General features: G+C 38.8%; 1 protein-coding gene across 1 annotated transcript in view; it reads left to right on the top strand.

Moving 5' to 3' along the window:
• The window catches only part of ABLIM1 (actin binding LIM protein 1), a 128,339-nt gene that overhangs the window by 99,563 nt on the left and 17,596 nt on the right, over positions 1-11,180 (top strand). Inside the window, exons 11-13 of the mRNA XM_010007943.1 lie at positions 2,408-2,443; positions 3,702-3,831; positions 6,156-6,275. Coding sequence (XP_010006245.1) covers positions 2,408-2,443; positions 3,702-3,831; positions 6,156-6,275 — 286 coding nt within the window. The remainder of the gene's footprint in view (positions 1-2,407; positions 2,444-3,701; positions 3,832-6,155; positions 6,276-11,180) is intronic.

The raw sequence follows: 11,180 nt of genomic DNA, 5'->3' as shown, positions 1-11,180 counted from the left end.
TGCCTCGTGGCGCCCCCTGGCGGCAGCAGCGGGAGGAGCCGCCGGGGCGCAGGGGGCTCAGGGAGGGGCCGCGCGGCTTCCCATAGGAAAGCGGTGAAGGGATATGAAGTGAGATCTGCATATCAATTTTCGTCTGCCAAGGCTGCCCCATAAGGTAACGTTTCCACAAGCCGTTAGTTACTCCGGCTCTTCAGGGCCTGTAACATCCGCCCTGCCGGCAGCGACCTGACTGGGGCTGAAATCAAGTCTTTTGCTGCATTCGTATTGAACAAAACAGCTTTTTACCTGCAAACCCGTGTTTCTAGCATCCTGTCAGTTGAAAGCATTGAATGCCTGTAAGAGCTTTCAGTAAACAAGCTGTTGTAAACTGAGCAAAGGGTTTTTTTGTAAGGCGATAGGTGCTGCAGAGCAGGGCAGGCATCCTTCCTGCTCCTGCCATAGACGGTTAAAATCAGGTCGATGTGAAGTGCTGAAGCTTGTGTTACAAAATTACACCTGTAAATGTTTTCAGAAATATCCCAGAGCACAAAATTTTCAGTATGACTTCAGGTATTGGAGCAGCCCCTTAGATCTCAAGGCAGTAGAACATTGAACCTGCTGCAGGGATCGGACGATTTACTGTGAATTTGGTCAGAACAAGCTCTCTGGCCAGACTTTTTCTTATTTCCACTGGCTTACTGTTCTGGAGCTGAGCTGTTTCTTCTCAGTCAGCTGCACAGTGTATTTCTGACTGACTGGCGTACGGACTGATAGACCAGATTTTAAAAGAACAACCAAAGAGTCCTTAACAGACTCAGAGTTTAAGACACAGCAGTTCACCTGTGCGTTATGAGTTGGTTGCAGAGCATGATTCCATTTCCCAAAAAGCAGCAGGATAATGTCAGATAGTGATGGAGTAATAATACATGAAAGGTTGGTCATGGATTAAACTCATTACTTTCTGGGATGCCTTCCTGGTCTTGGATTCCTGTGAGTACCTTTTACAGTAGTAATTACCTTAGCATCTAGGCAACCACACCATATTATGGAAATTTGTTTATTTACAGTGGCAAATGAATAGTAGGAAAATGTGGAGAAATATATTTCATGTGAAGCAAAGTTTTTATAGCCACTGCTGTTAGACCTATAATGAAATGGTGGATTGCTGTATGGAACTTGTGCTGTTCTAAGGATTAGGAAAAAAAGAAGCATAAAAGACATATTCTAGGCTTTGATAGAAAGTAATAAGAAGAGTTTTTAAAAAGCTTTATGGAAGCTTGATTAAAAGGAGATATTCAGTACTCAAAAAAAGTCACTCCTTTGTTTGGACACTTTTGCACTGACAGCTCCATAAGAGTTAATGATCTCTCAATGCAAAGTAGATATTTATTAGCAGAAATTCTGCATGTTTGAAAATACTGCTGTTACAGATTGTTCTAACAGCTAGAGCAGAATCAGCAGTTTTGCTTCTGAGACATTATCTTAATATCTGTATAATTCTGTAATAATTGTGGTCTTATTTAAAAGCATAATCTCTTCCCCAGTTTATTATGGCAATTAAATAATATTGCACTTTAATGCAAAAATAAAATAATTAAATCCTGATCTTCTAGCTTCAAATTGTCTTGTGATTAAAGGGCACATAACTGGTAATTATCTTTATTCTTGTTTATACCATCAGCGTAAGTATGATCTTATGCTTCATTTCTAAGGGTATTTCTTGCCTCAGTTTTCCTATGTCTGTAATAGAAACTTTTCATAATTTTGTGTGTATTTCTGCCCACTGGCCTTTGTGGAGTTCTTTCAATATATGTGCTTGTGATTCCTGTCTGCTGTCCTTATGTAAACAAGGAAGAACACAGATTTCAAGGAGATCATATCAAAGAAATGTTGATGACAACTGTGTACTCCTTTGCATGGGTATGAAACACAGGGCCTTGGGGGGAAGCACATTTTTGCCAGAGAATGTGTCTTGGAGGAAAAACACGCTTCATCCTGGAAGTTACTCTGTATTTCTGATGCCATGCAAAGCTCTGAGTTAAGATTATTTATTTTTTATTTCCATTTTAAAGAACTTTTCATAACAGCCATGGTTATTAAATTCATAACCCTTTCTGATTTTGATCTTTACAGCTGTGTTTTAATTACCACAATGATTAGATGGCTGAGAGATGATGCATATTTCACTGAATTAATCACGCTTATAAGGATTCTCCCAGAAACTATAATTGCTTCAATGATTTATGGGCCAGTTCCTAGCAATGTGGAAAAAGCAAGTTCCAGTACTGCAATGGCCTTAGTAATTTCTACATTGCCATTTTACTTTGCCATACATATATCCACGTATCTGCAGCAATGTCTACGTTGCCATTTTCTGGCCTGGTACATGCAGTGATGTTTCAGTAATCTTGTTTTTATGTCTTTGCAGTCTCCAAGGACTTTATCACCTACCCCTTCTGCAGAAGTAAGTTTAGTGGAACCTTTAGAGGCAGTATCTTACTGTGATTAGAATTATTCACTTCAGCAAATGCAGGTGTTGATTCTGCTACCAGGCTGATCTATCTCTGTTTACCATAGACATGGTTTTTGAATATTGAAATTTAACAAAAATAATTCTAAAAAGAAAACATGGAGTTCTTACTTACAGATGATACAAAAAATGAAGCTACCACTCCTCCCCATTGACTGTAAAGCAGAGTAATTTCTCCAGCAGAGGTCACTTCCTGTACATCCATGTTCTTATGACACAGACAGATGCAGATCTCAGGAGCTGGATGATTTACATGAACTAAAATGCTGCTTTAAGTATCTAAATAATAAGCCATGTTTGCTACTAAGACGTTTGCAGTTCTGTCTTGAAGAAACATCAAGTATGTTTTCATTTGGTTTTTCCCTAAGAGTTAATTTGAACGTCAGAGTAAAATGAAACATTTGGGAAGTCGTTTGTCAGGATACAATAGATGTCATTGCAGAAGTGTTACCATTCTGGGTTTGGGAAGTGTTGGTTATTTGCAACATGAAAGTTGTACTGCTGCTACAAGTTTAAAAAGTGGCTATAAAATGTCTTGTGAATCTTCATGCATTAACATCAGTCCTGTCTCTTTTGCCCTGGTTTGATTTGCTTTGTGGGGCTTGGGGAGGGAGTGTTTTTCTGTTTAAATTGAGATTTTTTGGTGTGCTTTTTTAAAAATTGGCCTTTTTTAAAAAATAGGAAATCAAGTAAATTGAATTATATACAAGAAAGTGTCATGTTTTCAGATAAAAAGGGAATTGATTTTGATAATAACTTTTGAAGCAGCTAGTTGAGTCACATGGTAAATCGAGCCACAGAGAGCTCTGTGCTACTGCTATTGGACTCCTGCTTGTCCCCAAGTTAGCTGAAGTCTAGCTCATCTGTCTTGTGTAGTATGTTGCATACTCTGGGTGTACAGACATGCTCTGAATGCAGCTGCTCTTATGGAGTCACAGGAGTGCAGGCAAATGTAGCATTATACAGAATTTAATAGAAATTACAGATGGACTTGGTATCTTCCAAGACTGAACTCTAACCCAGACTATGAAAATGAGTTCAAGGCTGTGGAACAGTTCATTAGAGAACAGTAATGATGAAGTATTGTTGTTTCAGTAGTTTCTGTTAATGTCTTCAGATCCATGAAAGCTTAGTGCTGCTAAAAACCTGTCATCTGCATTTACATTTATTAGTGGATGCTTCTGTTCTGCAGGGTTATCAAGATGTTCGGGATCGTATGATTCACAGGTCTACTAGTCAGGGCTCCATTAATTCTCCGGTGTACAGTCGTCACAGCTACACACCCACCATGTCCCGCTCGCCGCAGCATTTCCACAGACCTGGTAAGGGCAACTGCAGTAGAAATACATGTGAAACTGTTGTTCCTCTATTACGTCACTTAGTGCCACAGCGAAGCGCTTTCTCTTAGCAGTGAAAATTTAGGATTGAAAAATTGTTGCGTGTTTTAGGATCTCCTTTTCTACCTGTTTTCTTGTTTTTAATCGATGCAGTCTTTTGCGCTTGGCAGATCAGCGTTTCTTACATCATAAATATAGATCTTCTGGTTTTGTTTCTGATCTGTGTGCTTCTGAAAGCAAGGAAATAGTTGCTGCAGTGAATCATAGATTCATAGAATGGTTTGGGTTGGAATCACCAACTTCATTTTGGAATTGGAAAAAGTATCACTTATTGGAAACAAAAGTTATGGCTTGACTATGCAAAATTCAGTAATGCAGGATTCCTCCCTCCTAAAAAACCTAAACAATTTATTTGAAGCTTGGTGCAGCCATGGAATGTCAGATTCAGCAGCAAAACCCCCAGATATTCCAAATTGCTACTCTTTTTTTAAAACATAGACTTGTGGTTCACAAAGTAGATTTCTTCATCAAAACCATAGGCAATTGCCTGGGAGCACTTAAAACCCACAAACTTAATTTACTGGTTTAGCAGTGAAATATAAGTTCTGTGTGCAATATAGAAAATGTACAGGTCATTCAGGTTCCCAGGACATTTAAAATCACTGCTTGTGTATATAAAAGCAAGAGAGGAAAATGAAGCTTATATATAAATTGCATAAAATTGCATATAAATTGCATAAAAGTGTATCTCTAAATGCTATTCATTGAAGACTTCTCAAGACTGATTTTATTGTTTTGGGCAATGAATGAAATCTTTGTGACCTGTTTTTAAATTCAATGATACAAATCACACAGTTCCATCTTCCTTGGTGATTACAGCTGAACACTTGGGATGCCAAAAGCCCATATATAATGGGAACTGCATTTTTAAAATTAAAGATTTAAAATAGAGCCACCACTGTGGAACTTGAATGCTGTAGCCATCCTAGTGGGGGTGGGCTGAAAGCAGCTAATTGTGTCTGTCAGTGAATGCCTTATTTAAAGAACCCAAGGGAGGTGGGACAGAAGAAAATAGTGTCTGATACTTAGTGCTGACAACATTTTAAGTATTTTAAGATGACATTACAACTGAAACCAAAAGAGACTTAAAAGCATGAAAAAGCTGCAAACTTCTGTCTCTTCAGTCTGTGAATTCTGAGCTGATTTTTCCATTTGTGTCAGTTATTTCAGGGATATGAACAAGTCCAGGCCCTGTTCCAGATTATACTGTGATTGAGTTTTACTGTCTGTGTTCAGTCAAGGACCTTCCCCAGAAGGAGTTTCTGTTTGTGTAACTCTTGTGATGGGCGGATGGGCTCAAGCCAGAGTTTCAATCCAAATGTAAAACCTTCAAAAGTTTGCAGCCTGGGGGATTTTCCAAGAAAATGTTTGTTCAAGCTTATCTCTGTTCAGATGATCTCATCTTTGACTCACCTGTTTCTGTTTCTCATATGACACAGCTGTAATTTTGTAGAATTTATCATGTTGGTCTTTGCTACCCTGCTTTGGGGTAATTATTAATGATGTGTGATAATTTTCCTACAGTAATTATTCACGTTGAATAATAGCACATGTATATTTACCATTTTTCTCCTAATGGCACTTCTTATCATCATATTATTTACAAGAATATTTTCTCTCTGAATAAACCCAGTGGCCCAAGATCACTTCTCTTTGGCTCCCAGCTAACCCTTGAGAGAGAAGTGAACCACCTTGTTGACGTAGTCAGCATAAGGTTCTTGAAAAATTTGAGTGCTACAAGTTTTGAAAAAGTTTGCAGCCTTTTCCTCCCGCAGAGCACTAGCTGGTGTTGGCAGCATTTGTGGAATGTCTTAGAACAACAGCAAACAGCTTGCATGCCCCTTGACTGACATTATTTGGTCAGGCACTTTTCAAAACAGCTGCTTTCTTAACTAATTGAGCGTCAATGTTTGTGATGTTTGCATGCTGGTAGCACGCTACTTTTTTGGTAAGAAGGCATAGATCAGAAGCTTATTAAGCCAATAAATGCTACCCTCAATTAACGATGCTGTTCAAATCTGAGCCTCTCTTCTAATACTTCCTGTAATTTTATCTAACATTTATAAACCCTCCGGGACGTCTTTAACCTTTTTTTCGTTTGTTTTCTCCTTCCATCTTTTCAGAATCCTAATTGCTCAATGCCTTTTTTTTTTTCTTTCTTCCTTCGAAGCCTCCTCCTTCCCTGCCTTTCTCTTATTGTTTTTCTTTGTTTTCATTTTGTTCTGCCCCCCGATTCCCTGCTGCCGCAGAGCTGCTCTCTACTGGTGTGCAGCAGTTGCCACCCCTGCGCACGAGCAGTCTCGGCTCCACTCACCATGACTCCCGCCCTAACTCCCCCTTCCGACACCACTTCATCCCCCATGTCAAAGGTAAGGAGCCAGACCTCCCTAGGGAGTACCCTGCAGGATGGAGATTTATTAGCATTCTATCAAAGCTAATAAGGTGTATCTCCGTAAGGTTGTCATTGGCTGTACAGCTGAGCATGCCTTGAAATGATGTTAGAATAGACATAATGTCCTTTTATTATTATTTTTGGAGGAAATATGTCATTTCTAAGGGCCCTAGTTGAAGACTCATCAAGCAATTACCCATCAGAAATATACACAAAAGTATTAGCATTTACTGTTTAGAACCTATGTGTGCCTAATTTAGTTTCTTTCTAAACAGTACTTTACAATCAGTTAAACAGTTAGCATATCAAATTTAATTATTTTTCCAAAATTCTTAAAACTTGCATTTAAAAGCTTGCTACAGTTATTTCCTGGATTAGAGCAAGGTGATCAAAAACATGGAGAAGAAAAAAAATACATATGATGATCAATGGCAACAAATAAGTTCATTATTATTAATTACACTGGCAATTATTAGTGCCCAACAAAGTAAAATTTCTAGGCCCCTGCTCAATTAATGAAAATGAGCAGACACAGCTGAAGGCAGTAAAGTTGCAGAGATTTATGCTGCCTGATAATCTGATAATTTATCTTTTTTTTCCAACCTGTTATTTTCCATTATTTGATTGGAGAGGAGGGTTGTTCTTTCATTGTGTCCCTTCAAGGAGCTCATTGAGCCCAATAAGCTTTTTGGTTTGGTTCTTGTTTTCTGTGAATGTGGTTTTACTGTTATTTCTATCTGAGCACTCTCTGGCTGTGCTGTCTCTTCTATTGGGGAAGAAAGTTGTAGTTTATATCACCTACAAGAGCTCAAAAAGATGCAGTTCAGTAAGCTGAACATAATTGATTAACAGATCAACGTGATTAACACTGAAGATAATAATAAACTGGAGGTAATAAAAAATAGTTGCAAGGAAGTTTTCACCATGAACTTTCAAGAAATCCTAATAGATCTCAATGTTATAGCTCTTCAAGCATTTGGGTCACCATTACTAATTTTATTCTTGCCTCTTAGCTGATTTTTGTTAATATGCACTTTTAACTTTCCTATTATGTCACTGTAAAAAAACCCAAACAACTTCACTTCAAATTTAAGAGATTAGGACCCTTAAAAATAGATGCACTGCTCATTTCAGCATGCAGTTCATTCATAATCCTTGCAATTTCAACATTTCTTTGCTGCAAATCCAGATAAATGCTCACGCTCTTTCAAGTGGCATTTTCATTGGTTATTTGTTGAGAAAACAGCTTCTTCAACAGATAAATCAGCAGAACTACTGCAACTCCATACCTATTGCTTTCAGATTTCAAGAATTACCTGGCATGTAGATTAGGTTTGCATCTCCGTTATCAGTGCAAATGCCAAGTGGGATTATAATCACCATAGACAAAAGGGTAGGTATAGTTCTTATCAGATAGATCCGTCTCATAAGACGTTGTAACAATCCACAATTTTCTACAAATTTTGCATTAAGGTTTACGCCTGGACAGGTTTTGTGTTTTATAACTCAGCAAAGCTCCTGAAACTCCAGTTCATATCACTGTGACATGGGTACACCACCCAAGGATGTGGTGCATTTGAGAAGGGGCAGGTAGCAGGTACCCTCATTGGGCAATTCACATGGCTGAATTGAAGGAGCAGTCTTTTCATAGTTGGTTGAGAAAAAGAAGCACCTTCTTAAGGTGAAGATAAGTAGCTTTGAAACAGCTTAGGAATTATTTTTTTTGTTTGTTTTCCCATCACTACAAAAGGTCAAAAGGCCTGAAGACCTTTGTAATTTTTTTCAGCAGGTTAAGTGATCAACAAAGTGCTCATAAAACATTAGACAAACAAATGTTCATAGTGTTTCTTAAGTCAGAGCAAGGTCTGTGAAAGGAATATGATGAAAAATAGTTCTTAATCAGATATATTCTGAAAATACACAGTATATACATGCATATAGGTACTACCACACATATGCACTTAAGAAAGACAAGATGATAGAGACTGGTAGTAATTTTGTTAAATAAACCTCTCTTGTAAGTATTTTCATAGGAAAAAAATAGTATTGCTTGTCCAGTTCATAATTCAGGGGGTTGTGTGGGGTTTTTTTAAGCTTAAACAGTGTTGAGTGAAGTCCAGTTGCACTGCACTGCATTGTAGGTCCTCTTCACTACTTCATGCTCTTAGATAGATAGTTTGTTATCAACTGATGAGTTTGATCTGGGTTTCCCACGTGTTTCTTCATTTGTCCTCCTTGCATACCACTTGTGTCCAAGTACCCCCTTACTCCTGTGCAGCAGAAAAGAGGTTAGTCTGACACTGGCTGCACCTAATGCAACTCCCTGATATTCTTATCCATAGGGGTTTGTTTGTCTTGGGTATACTAAATGCCTTTTTTCAAAGTTCAAAAAATTGCATTACTTTGCCCTTGAAGAGTACTGTTTTTATGTCTACCAGGTAATAAGAGCCTTATGAAAATAGCTGAAGTGAGAAATATAGCACTGTGGGGGTTAATTTGATGTGATAGATAATTTTGCAGTGATTCAAAGAAGAGGCATCATGTGATCTCATTTGTTACTTGCTAGGCCTTTCTCAAAGCCACTTGTACTTTTAGCAGGAAGATGTACTTAGTGTAAGTTTATAAGAAAGATGTCATAAAGCTATACTTAGGTTTGGTTTGTGTGGAGTTTTTTTAGGTAAAGGAGCTTAGTTTTCAAACAGTATAATGATCATGAAAGTGGCATATGGTACATTATGCCTGGGTTGTTTCAAGGCAGAAAAGTGGACATTTAACCCAGTCTCAGTGTGTTTTCATGCAGCATAATGCTTACACAAGCATAATGTTAATGTCTTGTAAGCAAGGACAAATGTAAAGAACTTTGAGTACAGGGACTAAGTGTGCCTCAGGTTTTAGTGAGTTTATCAATATCACATAATATGTTGAACAAGCTGGAAGAGGGTGTAGTATGCATCATCTTGGACTTCATTTAATGTCATTTAGACTATCCATTGAGTGTGGTCTTGTCTCAATAAAGTACTGTATTTCCTATGAAAGAATCAAAACAAGTCCATGAATGAATGAAACCCTGACCCTACTGAAATCAGAGACAAAAACTCTCATTGAGAGCCAGGATTTCAACTGACATGCCTAGAATTTTTCAGCAGCATTCAAGAATATTGCAAAGCCCCCATAAGATTTCTGCTTAAACAGAGGTCCAAAGTGGTGTGGATTCCTCTGCTCACAGATAAGGAATCTACCCACATTCACAGTGAATTTTGGCCATGGTTTTCACAGATTACTGCTTTCCTTCCCTGAAGCAGGTCTCTGAAATTAAATGCTCTCTGTGTGTGATAACAGTTTCCATGGTTTTGTGGATGCAGCTGAAAGCTCTGGTCTGGAAAACAGCTGTGCTTTGGCTTCTTCATGAATTTCAGTTTTGTGCTGGAAATATGAGCTAAATATCTTAACAAGATGATGAATTACAGTTTCCCAAAACCCGAGCAGGACTTCAAGTTTCAGGTGCTGTTGAGCTCTTTTTCCTGTATCTATTCAGAAATAGAGCAATGAAATGGCAAGTTGACAGAAGGCTCGGTGTTGGTTTTGTATGGGGTTTTTTTGGCCTGATTCTGTGCCCTTAGTATGTGAATCACACAGTGAGCCCAGTAGTGAACACTTCAGAAGGCAGCAGGCATGTGCAGTCCACTGCGCTATGTATAGGCAAGCAGTTATGTTCCTGACTGCTAGGGAAATGTGCTTAAAAAGTCGAGCTATAGAAAACGAGAACTACCTGATGGAGCAAACAAAATTAAAGAAAACAAAAAAGCCTCTGAATTTCACTTTTGAGGCTGCTGTGCCCAAGTGGTTGATTTCTGTATTAAACTTAGTCTGTTATTTTTTAGCATCCCTCACCCACCTACACAAACATACATTCAACTTCATACCAGGAGCGTAGGAGTTTTTCCTACAGTGTTAGTTAACTGGAATGCTCTTGTTGCTTTGTGAACACTAGTTTTGGCGTGTCTGAGAGAGTAAGAGAGACTTTTCTGTAAAGGAACAGAAAGAAACCCAGAGCATGCACAGCCCCTTCTGCAAGCAGACTGGCCATGGGGCCCTGGGAGGCAGGTACAGACAGGCTAGCAACCTGCAAATGCACGTTCTGCAGATGCTGGCATTGCTTTCATAAACTGTGGGTGATTTTACAGCTTCATCTGAAGCACTTAAGCCTTGTTATGAGAGTGGGCTCCTCAGAGATGATCTAATGAGAGCCTAAGTAGATGTACCACTTCCTCCTGCAGCGGTTGGAGGTAATGAGACTCCCATACAAGAAGGTGTAAAGAAGAGTCATTTGTCAGTACTAGTAGGAGTCATTATGAGAAGACATTGTGCGGGAACCCCAGGAAATAGAAGGCAACAGAGACATCTGTAAAGCAACACGTGCAGGATGATACTGTGCTTGTTGTCAGCCTGATGCTGTGGGCATTATATAATGTTACCAGTTCTCAAAAAATTATCTGTGTACCAGATACGAGATTTGCCAGCCTACATGTGTAGATGACAACATACTTAGTTGTTTCTAGCTGAGATAAAGAAGGGAGTATTACAAGGGTTTCTTCTCTGTATTTGTAGTGTTGGTGATAGAGGCCCTGTAAATCAAACATGGCCACGTTGTGAATGCCAGTTCCCAACAGGTAAAATGTACTTGTGACTCTTCCGCTGCAACAGCCCACAGGTCAATAAATCCCTTTAGAATCTTCTTTTTATTGAATACATCAGCAGTGGTGAAGTATTGTCAGTGATGTCTCTGGTGACAAGGACAAAATTTGGCATTGACAGAGATTTGGGGTGCAGCCAATTATATGGGCACAGCTACCAGATGGGCTGCCTTGCTTTACAAATTATT

This window comes from Chaetura pelagica, unplaced genomic scaffold, assembly GCF_000747805.2.
Source record: "Chaetura pelagica isolate M959 unplaced genomic scaffold, ChaPel_1.0 scaffold531, whole genome shotgun sequence".
NCBI classification, from domain to species: Eukaryota; Metazoa; Chordata; class Aves; order Apodiformes; family Apodidae; genus Chaetura; species Chaetura pelagica.
Note: the sequence above shows the minus strand (reverse complement) of the source record. Positions and strands in the feature narration are given on the sequence as shown.